Here is a 15,290-nt window from a genome sequence, read left to right as displayed (position 1 = left end):
TATATATATATATATATATATATGTATATATGTATATATATTATTTTTTTTCCCTGAGGGCAAGAAGCCATTCTGAGGATTCCAAAAATCAGCCCAGGTCTATGGTCAACAATTTTCTATCTAGGAGCAAAAGGCTTGCCTACTCCATGCCTTACACAAAAATGCTACAAAATCTACATTTTCATCTTCAAGGCTGGGGGTGATACCATCAATTCTCAGAATCTGAAAGGAAGGGGCTGGGCACAGTGGCTCATGCCTATAATCCCAGCACTTTGGGGGGCCAACACTTGAGCCCAGGAGTTTGAGGTTATAGTGAGCTATGATCATACCACTGCACTACAACCTGGGCAACAGAGTGAGACCTTGCCTCAAAAAAAAAAAAAATCTGAAAGGAAGTTGACTTGGGGAGGTAGTCACATATTTGATGTCCCATCAAGGGGCAATATACTAGCAGCAGCTGCTAAATGCTTTGAAACAAATAAACAAGCCACCTCAGTGTTTTCCAGATTTCAGCCATGTGCTACCTCTTCAACATTTACCATAGCTGTTAATAACCACTAACATAGGTAACATTCACTGAACAGTGATCAGGTACTAATGCAGATATGATCTGTGTCCATTTTACAGATGTGGAAATTGAGGGTTATAAGAGCTAAGTGACCTAGCAGATGTCTTCTACAGCAGCAGAAATAAGAACAGGGACAACAAAAATGGACTCAGACTTGGACTATTTCTAGATAAGTATCATTCTCAAGGGTTTTTGACCTCAGAAAGAGTGTCCATGTACAGTCACCATGCCAAAAGTTTACTGAAAAGCGGATATGCTCTCAGTGGCTACATTCATAGCCAAATAGGATGCCCTTGCTTGCTGCCTGATGCAAGTGAAGGCAGGCTACTGCAGCTGATTACTGAAGGAGGAGATCTCCCAATAGGAGATGGGAGATGGGGTCTGGAAGGCTATGGTTGGTGAGAATATGTGATGATAGAAGAAGGGTCAGAGAGATGTAACGTTGCTGGTTTTGAAGATGGAGAAGGCTCAGTAACGTGGGAGCCAAGGAATATACGTGGCCTTTAAGAAGCCAGATAAGGCAAAGAAACAAATTCTCTGCTGGAGCCGCCAGGAAGAAACATGGGCTTGCCAACACTTTGATTTTAGTCCACGAAATTCAAGTTAGACTTCTGACCTACAGAATTGTGAGACGATAAATCCGTGTTGTTTTAAGCCACTGTTTGTGGTAATTTGTTATGATAGTAGTAGGCAACTAACATAGCCTTAATCAATAAGATGAGGTAAGATTGGTTATGAGGTAGAAGATGCAGTTCTAGATACAGGAGCAGAGAAGATGGGTTTAGAGCGGGTGAGGACAGAGCGTGTACAAAGAGAACTTTAAAGTAGAAATTTCTGCAGTGATGGAAATGTTCTACATTTGCGCTGCCTAATGTGGTAGCTACTAGCCACATGTAGCCACTAGTCACATGAGGAACTGACTTTTAAATTGTAATTAATTTAAAATTCAACCTAAATAGTCACGTGTGGCTAGTGACAAGGGTATTTGACAGCACAGGCATAGAGAGCATTAAGTCTGAGAGATTAAGACTTTCAATGGGCCAGGGCCAGTACTTAGAACTTCTGACACTCTTAGATCATTTAATCTCCTCAATGACCCTATGAGGTTGGCATGGTTAGAGTGATCCCCACTTATCAGATAAGAGAATTAAGGAACAAAGAGCTCAAATAGATTATCCAGAATCCCAGACTAGTAAATGATGAAGCAAGAATTCTGTGTTGAGGATTCCAAAACCAGCATTCTGATCCAGGGCACCCTACCAGCTCTATGCCATGCTGTATGATGTCTCCCAGTCATTATCCTATGCCACCAAAAGGAATTAGAAATGTGATGAAGGACATGAGCAGAGAAGTAGAGGATTTCGTGTGGTAAAACAAGAAAGGCCAGAGAAGGCTTCCCTGGGGGATGACATTTACCTAGAGTGTAGAAGGCTGAGGAGGGATTGGCTAGGCAAGAGGAAGGAGAGGAGTGGAGGGAGTCCCAGGCAGAGGAGACATGTGTGAAGGCTCAGTGATGAGAAAGAACATGATGTATTCAGGGAGGTGAAAGACAAACAGAATGACTGGAATGCAGAAATGAAGGAAGTATCAACGGTTCAGGTTGAAGAAATTGGCAGAGACCAGAGCACATAGGTTCTGGTAGAATTTGAAATGTTATTCTAAGGATTTGAATGCTATTCTAAGACTTTCCATGTGCAAACATATTATATGTTATATATACATACATAAACATATATATTTTTCACTCTTACTTTTGTATAAATAATACAGTGGATGTGATCAAGTATAGATTAGGAAAAGATGGGTAACCTCATCAATAATCATCATTCTCAAGTTCTTAGTCCAGAATCCCTCAGGAACAGCAGTGACATTTTGTGCAGATCAATTACTTTATGTTTTAGAAATGCTTTCCTCTACCTTGGATTTTCACAAGCATTCTGGGACAAATTTAGAGATTTTCTGCAGATGAGTGAATGGATTCTCAGAGGAAGAACCAGACTTGCCCAGTGTCCCAGCTGGTTAGTGACGGAGCCAAGTCTAAAGTCTGTGTTTGAGTTTCTTCAAAGATCCAGTCCAGAAAAGGTAGACTCACAAGCCCTCAGCTCTGGCCAGAGTCCCCGTTCAGCCCTCTCCTCTCTGCAGAATGGAAGTAAAGGTGTCCCTTACCTTTCGGATGCCATCATGTTTCATTTCAATCACGTGGAGTGTGTAGTTGGTGCGGCGTCCTTTCTCATTAAACTGCACGTTTCCTGTCAAACCTTCAAATCGCACCTGGAAAACAAAACCAAGTGGTGAGCAGTGAACTCAGAAGATGTAATTTATGTGTGTTTGCTTTTTCCACTGAAATAGAAATTCAGAACCCGAGAATGTTCCATGGGATGAGGTCTTTGAGTATTTTGCTAAAACTCTTCATTCCATGCCTGTGGCAAAGGATGCATTAGAGACCTTTCTCCTAAATTGGGATTCATCCTGAAAATTGTTTTTACCTATTTCTTTAGGCAAATACTAACAAGGGGCCAGAGTGCATATTAATGTGAAATGTCTACACCGTCACTAACCAAACACCTCCTATCACATGACCACTACGACCAGTGCCCTTCTCACATACACATCTGAAGATGAAGTAAGTGTGGGGGGCCTGCAAAGGAAATGAATTGGTGCACCATCACCAGTGGGTCAGAAGACCCAGGACAAGAAGCCAGCTTTATGAATAAAGTCTTAAGCTATGCTTGGAGATGGCTTCCTAATTCTTTTGAGAATTTCTTCCGAGAGGCAGCAAACCACCTGGTTACGTATGCACCTATGCAACAACCCTGCATGACCTGCATATGTACCCCAGAACCTAAAGTAAAATTAAAAAAAAAAGAATTTCTTCTTCTTTATTCCTGAGTCCAGGGAATAAAATACTTCATAATCAAAAGACTTGGATTTAACCCCAGGTTACTCCTTAATAGCCAAGTGCCCATGCAATTTAGCTCTCTAAGCTTTCAGTTTCCAAAATCTCTGCTCCCACTTTTTCTTTTTTTTATCTTAAATGATAACCGATAATGTGAAAGTGGTGTGAAAACTTTAAAGCACCGAGGGAGAACCCATTATGTTCAGACAAGAGAATGCAAGGTGTTAAAGAAATCTCAGTTGGTTAAAATAAGATTGTATTGGAATCCTCAAATATGCCACATGAGACTTCTCCACAAATGGGTCAAATCAAACTTTCATGACCTTCTGTCTTCAAGTTCATATCAAAAGTCAAATAGTCACCATGGAGATCCAAGATCTTTAGGGCTGAGCTTGCTGCCCCGTAGGTGACAGATAAATGTCATCCAAGACCACTCTCAAACTGAGGCTGAGTCTAGCTGTGTATCATCAGCTCAGATACAAGCAGCCACATTCCCTAATAGTGAACCACCATGTGTCCTCAGATCCCTCCTGCCTAAGGCCAGTGAGGTGAGTGTCTACCTGTTACAAATACAAATCCAACCCTGTGACCCAGCACTGTTTATTTTTCCCCCCTTCAAATACCTTAAAAGGAAGCTTTGCAGAGTTTTATAACTTTTTTCTGACAGTGGCTAGCTCCTCTGTTGTTAGAAGGTATAAGAAGCCCTGGGGGTTGTGTGTGTTTGAGAGTGATAGAGAGAGAGAATGTCTGTGTGTGTGTGTGTGTGTGCGCGCGGGCGCATGTGTGTGTGTTCCTGTTTGCAGGCTGACCCTCTTGTCACCTTCTGGTTTGAAGTCTCAGTGAGGAGGTCATGACAGGCCCAGAGCACTGAGCAAATTTTACAACAAGCTTTGCTTTCTTAGATGAAATCTGGAGAAATCCCCAGCTCCGTAAATGTCTGGGCTATCTTTGCTTTTCAGAGAGAAAACAAAGTACAGCTTCTACTACAGTGAATAAAAGAAAGGAGCAATTTGTGTCCATCAGCAACTTCACCTTCTTGTCACCTCCGTAATCTCTTGCCCATCTTTAGTGTTCCCTTATTTCCAGCTCCAGATAGTTTGGTGGATATGTGACTCATTTCAAAAAAACAGACTGGGATCGATGTGCAGATGACTGAATAAAGTAGACTGATTTGCCCAAACTGCAAATGTCACTAATAATCCAAATAGGCATCTACTTTTTTGCCTCAGTCTCAAGTTTCATACTAATAATCAGCATGGGATATTAGTATGGCAGAGTACATAATCTATGACTAAGTTTCTCATTTGTTTAATGGAACCAGTTAGAGTTTTAAGGTTGTTCTAAGGATTAAATGAGATATTTTTTGATCAATGCTTGGTGCCTGGTGAGTATTCAACAAATGCCAGTTGTTATTATTATTGTTGCTAATGGTGATATTCAATACTAACATTACTTTCTAAACACTTCATGTTTATGACACACTTGCACACATATTATTTCAACTCTAGTCACAGGAACCCCCTGAAGTATGCCATTTAGAGATTATGATCTTTATTTACATGGGAGATGCCAAACTCTGGGAGGTAAAGTGATATACTCAAGTCTTATGACTAACAAGTGGCAGAGGCAGGTCTAAAATCTGGAGCTTCTGATAACTTCTGATGTTTTCACTAATGGTACCAAGTGTTCTCTGAAACACAAGCCAGCGCTACTGTGGTAGGATTCAGGAGGACAACACAAAAATGTGCAATGTAGTGTTTTCTACCTGCTTTCTGCTATTGCTGCTGGGCACTTCCCAGGGCGTGCTCTGCCCACTGTAACTGTATGGCCACAGGCTCCTTGCTCAGCCTGTTTCTTGGTTTCCTCCTCCAAGAAGTACTTAGCATATTGTCTAGGACATAAGTGTTCAATGCATAGTTTATATTATTTAGATGATAATGATGATAATGATTACTACTACAGTGGTGTGTAGAGTGGGTAATTATGAAAAATAAAATCTAAAATTGAGGGCTTGGGGCTGGTAGGTTGTTTCAGAGCAGGAGACTCTCTCAGAAGAAAGAATGATCATGTCACTGTCACTTTTACTGCCTTCCTCAGTTTCTAATAAGGTCAAGGGTCCTACCTGCACAGTTCTAGTGACCTGAGAGCATCTTGCACTGTCACAGTGATCTCACAAGAAGCTGCTTATTTCATGTTCATGGAAACCCAGTGAATAGACAGAGCAGAGGTTATTTTGTCTGTTTCAAAGATGAGATTGTTGAGACTCAGAGCTGATGGTGCTTGACTCCGGGATTCACAGTAAGGTCACTGAAGAGATCAAGGGTAACTGAAGGGCTCTTACTGTCTATTTGGGGAAGCCAAGTCTTACATGCACTGAGATAAATCAAAATATCAGAGAATGGGAAAGAGACATCCCAGAAACACCATTCCATGACGGCAGAACAAGGAGAGTTCAAGAGGATGGCTCAGCCTCAAACCATTTGTCGAGGAGCATAAAGACTCAGAGTCAGAGGAAGACGCTTCTCAGAAATGTGTATCTTGAAACTGCTGTCCCCATCCATCGGGTCTGAGCTCTGAGATCTGGGCACTTATCTCCCTCTTCCCCTGCCCCAGGGTGACTGAGGTCAGACTGATGGAGCCCAGGCACTTCTCCCCGGTTCCTGCTCCCAGAACTCCTGTCGCCATCCTGGCGCCCTCAACTCCCTCCATGAAAGATGGAGAATTAACCTTGGGCTTCCTGTAAAGGGTACTGGGTGCCAGCTCAGAATCTGCTGCTAGTGAGAGGCCAAAGCCTATGTTTCCTTTCCTGCTTGGTGCTGGGAGAATGCTGGTTAATGTCCTATTACTTGAGCTACGTTAAAGAAAAAATTAATCAGTGACACTTGTTAAAGCACAGTAAAGAAGACTTTTTCAGGATCGTAGTGGTAGGTATAGAGACCCCTGCAATGGGGTCTTGCAGTAGGGGAGAGAGATTCGGCTCAACTCCAAATAGAGCAGGGGCCGATGGGAAAGTATAGCCAAGGAGCAGGGTGGGGGTCAGTGGATAGGAAGTTACTAACAGCAAGCATCGGGTTTAAGAGGAAATCTGGCTAAAGTGGCCTAAGAGGATTCTTGCTGAAGATGGACCAGGATGATCCGACATCACCTGGGGGATGGTGGAGTTTGCAGAAGATGATCATGGCGAAGGAGGTGGACATGGTGGACAGGATCCTTGCTAAACTGACTTAGCAAGTTCTTTGCTAAAACTGGATTTTACAAGAATTGCACAGATGGGCCTAGGAGGAGGTTCAGAAGCCTGACTAAAGTTTGGTCAAGCAAAGAATCTTTGTCAGATGTTAACACTGACTTCTTTTCCCTGTCCTCACTGGATCCTGAAAGGCATACCTGAAGGAAACAGCCAAGTAGTCACATTGGACGCAGGGATTCTGTAACCCCTTTGTGGTTGCCTTCAGGTGGATCCTGCCTCCTGGATGCTCCCTGTTTGTGAGGCCTGTCGGTGAGGTCCTTGCTGGTCACATCCTAGCTACTCTGGCTAGAGCAAATCTCAGAACCCTTCTAAGCTTCACTTTCCTACCTGAGTCTTGGGAAGAATAATCTTGGCTCTGACTGTCTCATACAGCTTCCCTGAAGTTCAAAAGAACACAAGCATGATGCTTTCTTAAAATCGTGAGCCCTGCAACAAGCCAGTGAGGGAGGCAGCATTAGGAGGATTATGTCTGTTTAGCAGATGGGAAAATCCTGGTCTGGAAAATGTGAGCAATTAGTCCAAGATCCCCCAGATAGTGCTGGGCGGAGCCACAGTTGAACCCAGCCCTTCTGTTCCTAACACCCTAACAGGCCAGTGTGACACCTGCAAGTCCTTGCTTATACCTTCACTCTATCTCATCTCTTGCTGGGTATCACTGACATCCCCAACCAGAACCTTCCAAACCCGATTTACTCCAGGTTCAAATTTACCCTTCCTTTAAGGGTTACATTACCTCCACCTCAGTTTCCTTGGAACATGATATAGTTTGGAAATTTTTCCCCTCCAAGTTTCATGTTAAAAAATGACCCTGAAGGTTGGAGGTGGTGCCTGGTAGGAGGTGTTTGCATCATGGGGGTGGAACTCTCATGAACGGCTTGGTGCCCTCCCCATGGTAATAAATAAGTTCTCGCTCAGTTATGAGAGCTGGCTGTTTAAAAGAGCCTGGTGCCTCCTCCCCTATCTCTCTCACTCCCTCTCTTACCATGGGACATACTGTCTTTTCCTTTACCCTCTGTCATGATTGGAAGATTCCTGAGGCCCTCATCAAAAATAGATGCTGACAGTATGCTTCATGTATAGCCTAAAAAACTGTTAGCTAAAATGAGACTTTTTTCTTTATCCATTGGTATTTCTTTATAACAATGCACATGGACTAACACAGGGCAGTTCTGGTCCTCTTGTTCTGGAATGATTGATAGTAGCTCTTCCTTTCACTCCTAAGTTCCCATTTGGATGACAGGTTTTGGGTAATAAAGGGTCTCCCTATTGAAAGGCCAGTCACACTCCTACAGAAAACCTTGCTGATGTCTGTATTCCTCAGTGATAGCATTCTGCTCTGACCGTCCACAGCACCATGAGCCCACCTGTGTTAGCCTTTAAAGGCAGGACTGTGTCTTAAAACCCCATTGTCCAACCAACCCCAGGCCCCATCTAGCAAAGTTCTGAGCATACCTTCACTTCCATATGCTTGATTGTTGGCTGGCAGTTCGCGAAAACAAAAACAAAGAGGGATGATTACTATTACTATTTAGGGCAGGTATTCTAAACTTGAAGTCCTGGGGTGAGTTCTAGGAGTATCTATGTTCTCCCTACTCCTGGTCATGCAGAAATTATGTTTGTACATGTATGCATTTTTCTAAGGAAAAGAGTCTACAGATATCTTTTTAAAAATCATATCCTCAAATGCCTATGACATCTCCAATGTTAAGAACCCGACTTGGGGTTCTCTGCCATCCAGAAGGCGACATATGGGCATCCTAATGCTGCCTCTTTCCTGGAGCGCTGAGGGACTCCAGGATATGGGTTCATTAATATTCGAATGGCTCCCTAGATGGCAGTCAGGGGGTAGGAAGGCAGCTGATTATTTTCAATCTGCTGCTAGGGAAATTACAGCAGGGTGAGGGGGGTGGGTGTGCACAGATATTACCCAAGACCACGTGCTGCTGGCGGCTGGGCCATAGCTTTTGTGTCTTTCCTGTTTGGCCGTGTCCTTGAGGCTTCAGAGCAGTTAAGCATACAGAGGGAGGCATCATCTAAATGTGGGTTGGAGTCCCAATTTTACCACTAGCTAGCTGTATAACGTAGGAATTTAGAGAAGTTTATAACTTCTCTGAAGCTCAGTTTCTCCAATTAAAAAACACAGTTAATAAAACTACCTGTCTTGGGTGTTATGTGTTATATCAAAGATTCAATGACATAATACTGTATGTGTAAATGTTTACAGCCTTGTACATACTAAGCCTTTAACACATGTTACATATTATTTTTAGAATTTAACTCCCTAGCATGCTTGCCCTCCAGGTAGGCTGTGCTGGGCCTCTTGGCCTAACTTATACACATCCCTGCTCTAATACAAGCTAAACCACAGGTCCTCTCCCACTATGTGACCCAAAGGCCAGAGGTGAAGGCAGTAGAGACTTGAGCCTCCAAGCCTCAGGTTCCAAAGACTGGATACCATCAGGATTTACCCAGCTCCCAATGGCATGGCTATTTCAAGAGATGAATCTAGAAAAAACCATTGCTGAACAGTAGCCATGACTATGTATGGAAGGCTTCAGAGGTCAGGGCTTATAAGTAAGGGCCGCTGGGCTCATAGCACAGACCTGGCCTGGGGAAGAGGAGCCCTGGACTGGGATCTGGTCCAGCCTCTGCCGCTAAGCGGCAGTGTGACCCTGGATGAGTCATTGCCCACTCTGGGTCTGCTGTTTCATTCAAAGTGCTGTTTCCTTCACTTATAAAGTGAAGGAAAAGGAGAGTCAGTAATCTCTAAGGTGTCTTTCAGCAAAAAACTTTTCTCATTCTAGGTGCTTAACAAAGATTGGAAAAAGAATCAATCTGAACTTCTGATCTTAGGATGGGAATGTTCTGACTTGTTTATTTGTTTTGTTTTTGTGGGATAGTTGTTCCTCTCTTTTTCTCCACAGACACTGCAAGGAGTTTCTTGAGGGCAAGCCTTGCTTTCTTTTATTGTCCTTACTGTTTGACCCCAAGCCAGGGCACACAGTAGGTTTTCAAAGAACAGCTGATGAAGGGCAGGCACACACATATCTTGGCTCCAAGACAAAACAAAATAGGTCATTATTCTTTTGACTATGGCAACTGCTTTATTTCAAGCCCCACTGAGGGCAAAAGCAGAGTGCTAAGTATACACCACAACCAGAAGGACGTGGGTTAGACCACAGGAAAAAAAGTTAGACTCTGAATTTTCAGAGCCAGCTGAGATTTGAGGTCGTCGCTCCACCCCTTTCATTTTCATGGGGAAGGAAAGGGAAGACGGCAGGAGAGCTAAGTGAATGTTTCAAGGTCATCCAGAGAGCCAGGGTCCCAGCTGAACGTGGAGTCCAGCTCTCCTGCCTCCCAGTTCAGAGCCCTTCCTGCCACACTGAATTGCCTCCCATGCTTCATCACTGTCATGGTGGCGTCAGACTATCCTTTCAGGACGTCATTAAGATGGGAGAGGCAAGGGAGTTGGAAGGGTTGTGAAGCTGAGGGCAAGTCTCTGGGACCTTTTGAAACCAGCCTCACATTGCAAACAGAATCTGTCTCGACTGTGGAGTCTGGAAGAGCATTTTAAATAAGCTGGGGTTGGGGGTGGAAAGGGAGGCGCAGGTGCTGTCCGTTTGGCAATTTTTCCCTGTAAGCTGCTTGGTGTCTGCTGTTGCTGCCTAGTGACTTGGGAGCCACCCTGTACAGGGACCAGGGGAGGGCAGAAATGGCAGCTGGAGGTCCTCCTTAGTATGTTCCTCCTGTCACTAGCAGAAATCCTGCTTAGCTTCATTCCAAAGGACAGACCTACATATTCTCCTCTACAGAAAGGCGCTCATCAGGGCTGAGGAACAGCTGGTGAGGTTCCTTTTGCGTCTCTTTCTCCAGGTTGTGAAAATTGCTAGAGCTGTGCACGTGTGGTTGGCGAACAAGTGGGAATAGTTGTACATTTTGCTCTACATTTCTCTCTCATTCAGAAATGCTCCTCTTCTCCCCGAGGAGCACAAATTCATCTTCTGCTGAATGTCATCTTAAAAGTACAGCCTGTCTTAGATAGGCAACTCCCTTTGTTGGGGAGGGTGGGTCCTGAGGGACATTTGTGCCAAATAATCTTGCTGTGGCTGGCTTGCCATTGCAGCCAATGCTTTGTTGCAGCAAGCACAGCCATCCTCTCCCAGTCCCTTTGGAAATACAGCTTCTCTATCAGGAGGCGTCAGAACCAAAATAAAGTGCTGTTCCTTGGTAGTTTGAGAATCACAGCCTGGGCTTGATGTGCTTCTAGATATCTCCAGGAGCCCAAAGAGCAATGAAGCTGAGGGCAAACCCCCAGAATCTTTCAAACCAGGCATGTTAAATATACACCCACATGTACCACTGTCTCATCCTGCTTCCACAGCAGACATACCACTAACTGAATATTTATACTTCTCTCTGTTGTATCTGGATTCAGCCTCAGAATGTTTTGCATAGCTAATTGATTAGAGTGGGCATGGCCATTTTCTATCCCTGCCCTTTAACTATTCTTAAATGCAAACAGAGGCTGAGAAGCAGGAAGGTGGTATCAGAAGTACTGAGAAATGTTTTTAGGGTCCACATGCAGCAGGCTCTCACAAAATGTGTGCAGAGAGCAAAGATAACAAAGAAATCCAGAAAATCAGGGCAGGAGGGGAATGTTTCCAGGAGACTGTTAACATGGTTCAGTTTCATACTTGTGTATTTCAAGCCCCCTTTCCATATGCAGAAAATCATCAGCTCTCTTTTTTCAGCATAATTGCTATGCAGAAAATATAGCTTTTACACTACAAGAAATGACTGTTCCATATGATTAATTTTTTTTTTTTTTTTACATGAGCTTCAATGTATGCTAAGAGCCACCAACACAATGCAGTGGTTGTTCTGAACTTCAGGCGTTTTCTTCCTTTTCTTTAGAATAGCTGTGTTTTATTGGAATTTGATGCTGAAATCCCCCAATAGGCTCCCATGAGATATGGGAGTAACCATTGGTGGCCTTACCTGCTGCAGAGCTCTCTGGATGTCAATCCCCTGGCCCCAGGGAACAGCTGGGTTAGCCAGACAGTCCCCAGCATTCCCCCGGCGAGATATATCAATTCTCTGCCTCCGCAGGCTCTGGAAAGCCTCAGCCATCACCTTCACCCCATCGTAGGTGAGTGCAGAGGTGTACTAGTGGGAGGAATGGAGACAGTTAGGTATCAAAGAAAGCTGACAGGAAGGCAAGGTTGGGTGCTGTATTTGGGAACGCGTTTTCTAGTGATGAGAAAGGTATGCAGTGGGCCAGATGTATGGTGTATGTGGGGAGACAGTGGTGAATCAGGGACGGTGTCCCTGTCCCTTCAGATGGGGGCTGCTGTTTGACCATGCTAGTCAATGCTGACCCCCTGAACTAGGAGTTCAGTAATGCCAGTTACGACTTTCAAAGAGAAGCAAGGATTCTAGATTTCTGTGTGCAATCTTGCAATTTTAAAACTGTTGGTTCAGTTGGAAAAAATGCATAGATTAAATATAACACATCTGCAGGCTGGATAAAGTTCATGAAAAACCAGTTGGTTTATCCTGGCATTACAGTCATCAGCTAGGAGCCAAGGAAAACAATTAACTCTTTCATCTCTTATAAAAATAAAAGAAAAAAAATGCAAGAAGGGTAAGCTCTTAATCTTTTCCACATGTGGCTCACCTAAGTGAGAAGCTTATATCCTGTAGACTTTCCCCACCTGTTTATTTGTGACAGCTATCAGTTCTACCCTCTCCTGACAAAAAGGACACTAAGATGTGGATGAAACAAAATCTGTAGAGCAGTCCAGGAAAATATATTCTGGCTTTGGAATCCATGTCTATTTTCTTCACTAATTTGTTCCCAGTACTTATTATGTTGTCTAGCACACTCCAAGTTCACAACAGAGAGCTGAAGAACGAATGTATGAGTATTTTTCTAATTTTTAAACTTTAATTCTCTAATCTCTTTTTCCAAAATTAAATTACATTTCGTTATTTTTTTCATCTGCTCAAGTCTTTTGGAAATTGGAATGTGGTCATCATACATTAATTACTTAACTCTTAAGTAGTTTTTTCATTGCTTTAAAGCATATTTGTTATTTTGCTTTGCTTAAGCTCATATTGAAATAATTCTTCATTCTTGAAGGGTTAAACCAGTTTGAACAATAGTGGGATAAGAATCATCTCCATTATATGGTTTGCCATTTATAAAAAGAATTGACAGAGTGGTAAGAGAAAGTCTGCCAAAGATTCACTGTTTGTCCAGATAAACAAACTTGGCCTCAGCACTTTCTCAATACAGCGTTCCACGTGGCCACTGTCAAGCTATCTGGTTTGACTTGGGGAAAAAATTATTTGCTATCCTTATTCCCAACCATTCTCAAATAACAAACAAAATTGATTTTAGTGGCAGTATTTAGAGCTGCATTGCTGGGAAGTGACAAGCACAGTGTCTGCATGATTATTGAGTGGACTCTCCCAGGTAGACATCTGCTGGATATTCCTTAGTTATGTTGCCCTGATTTTTAGCTGGGCATGTGGTTGAGCAGAATAAGGGCCACCTCACTACCCAAAAAAGCTCCATCTACAAAAAAATGAGCATCCCCCTGAGCTGTGCTACATGGTGGTACTGGCCAGAATAGAACCACCATTTTCCAGATTCCCTTGCAGCGAAATGGGGGTAGTTTTCCAGGATACAATCAATGGCATATGAGTGGAAGATCTGCGTGTGACCTCTGTAAAAAGTTCTTCATGAAGAAGTTCTGCATTCTGTTTTTTTTTTTTTCTTCCTACTGGGTAGAATGCTGAGGCAATGGCTATAGTTTAAGCAGCTCTCTTGTACTATTAGGCAGCAGCCATATGTGCAGGACAGCAGAGCAAGAAGGTAAAAGAAGCCTGGGTATTTGATGACTGTGGAGCCATTTTACAAGCCTGGGACTGCTGACTCCTGTTTTGTTTACATGAGAGATAGATAAAATGTCTCCTTTATTAAAACCATTGCCATTTTGGGTTGCCTGACCCCTGCAATTTGTACCTAATATTTTTTACAAATATATTGTTTCCTTTAGAAAACAAATTCCTTTCTAAAGATGAATGCTGCTCAGAAATCTGAGGCAGGCAAAGGGGCAAGGCTGGCCCTTTGCTGCTGGCCGCCCATCCACTCACCTTGGGTCTCTTCCAGTCCACCCGGGTGTGGTCCCGAGCATCACTGTTCTTCCACTGCTGCATGATCTTGGCTGGGATGGTATCTGTGTAGTTCACTAGCTGGAAACCCGTCACATTTGCACCACTCTCCTTGAATTTGTTTAAGTCGATGTCCATGAAACCCTGTGAGAGGGGGAGAAGGGAGAAGTCAGAACATGCTGCCTGGATAAATCAACTTTACCTGTTCCAGAGCCACAGAATTTTCCATTCTGTTCCACCAGATGAAACCCACTCAATGGAGAGACAGTTAGGCTTCCTTTCCTTTGAACTTGGTTGTTACTTAGTTTGTGCACAAAATTAGCATAGCTCAGGAGACAGTAGCCTGGTTTGGAGGGCTGGCTAGTAGTTATACTATTAACTATTTATTTGACAGTTTTCTTGTCTGAATAATGGAGGTCTGGAAGTTAGGGAAAACATGCAATGAAATGACACAAGTCAAGTGTGTGGTGCAGAGTGACTGATCAATAAATAGTGGCTGAGATTATTATGGTGATAAGATACACAGCATAAGGCAGAAACCTCTAAGGAGGGAATCATCTCATCAACCATCCCAATAGCCACCCATTTTGAGAGAAGAGAAATCTGAATTTCACTGGGGCAAGCTCCTATGAGTTACTCAAGGACACCAGCAAGTCTGTGGAAGAGGCCGAGTTCTGATCCCAGTCATCACCATCACCCTGTGCTCTTTTCCATACAACAGAGTAAATCTTCACCATTCCATGAGGCCTGACCAATTCAGCATTCATGAAGGATTCTTTATTATAGTAAAACTTTCCACCACATTTGGTGAAGCTTACTCAAACTCAAAAAGGATTCTACCTAAAAAGAAAATCTTACAGTTGTATAATATATTCAGTAATGTTCAGTACTTTCATATCTATGGCCTCATTTCACTTTATCCCTCTTTAAGGTAAACATTATATGTCTATTTGCCAGATAAAGAAACTGAGGCAGAGTGAAAGAATCAACTGACACAGAGTCATTTATGGAGTTAGTAGCAGAGAGAGCACCAAAAATAAGGACCTCTGTTAGATATTGGTTCACTGTTGTCACTCACTCACTTATTCATTGATTAATCATTTCAGCAAACATTTTTGAAAAGTCATAGGGAAATCCAAGATGGCTGAATAGGAACAGCTCTAGAGTGCAGTTCCCAGTGAGAAGAACGCAGAGGGTGAGTGATCGCCGAATTTCCAAATGAGTTTTCACTGCCCACAGACCAGGAGATTCTTGGGCTGAAAAGTGCCACAAGCTTCAAGCGTGGCTGTTTCAGCAGGTGCTGCAGGTCTCTGCACAAAAACTAGCACAAATCCAGGCAGCCATTTCAACAGGTGGCTAGAATGCATGGGATACAGAGCCACCCATTCAACTGAAAAAAA

The 15,290-nt window shown here is 43.2% G+C and overlaps 1 protein-coding gene across 4 annotated transcripts in view; it reads right to left on the bottom strand.

The window, feature by feature from the left end:
- Positions 1-15,290, bottom strand: part of GRIA1 (glutamate ionotropic receptor AMPA type subunit 1) — a 318,919-nt gene that overhangs the window by 115,410 nt on the left and 188,219 nt on the right. For all 4 annotated transcript variants that reach the window (XM_037742750.1, XM_017540525.2, XM_017540526.2 and 1 more), the window contains exons 6-8: positions 13,873-14,034; positions 11,710-11,877; positions 2,735-2,839 (exon numbers count right to left, since the gene is read on the bottom strand). In XM_037742750.1, coding sequence (XP_037598678.1) covers positions 2,735-2,839; positions 11,710-11,877; positions 13,873-14,034 — 435 coding nt within the window. The remainder of the gene's footprint in view (positions 1-2,734; positions 2,840-11,709; positions 11,878-13,872; positions 14,035-15,290) is intronic.

The sequence above is a fragment of the Cebus imitator genome, unplaced genomic scaffold (genome assembly GCF_001604975.1).
Source record: "Cebus imitator isolate Cc_AM_T3 unplaced genomic scaffold, Cebus_imitator-1.0 Scaffold126, whole genome shotgun sequence".
Lineage (NCBI taxonomy): Eukaryota > Metazoa > Chordata > Mammalia > Primates > Cebidae > Cebus > Cebus imitator.
This window is presented reverse-complemented; position numbering and strand designations above follow the sequence as displayed.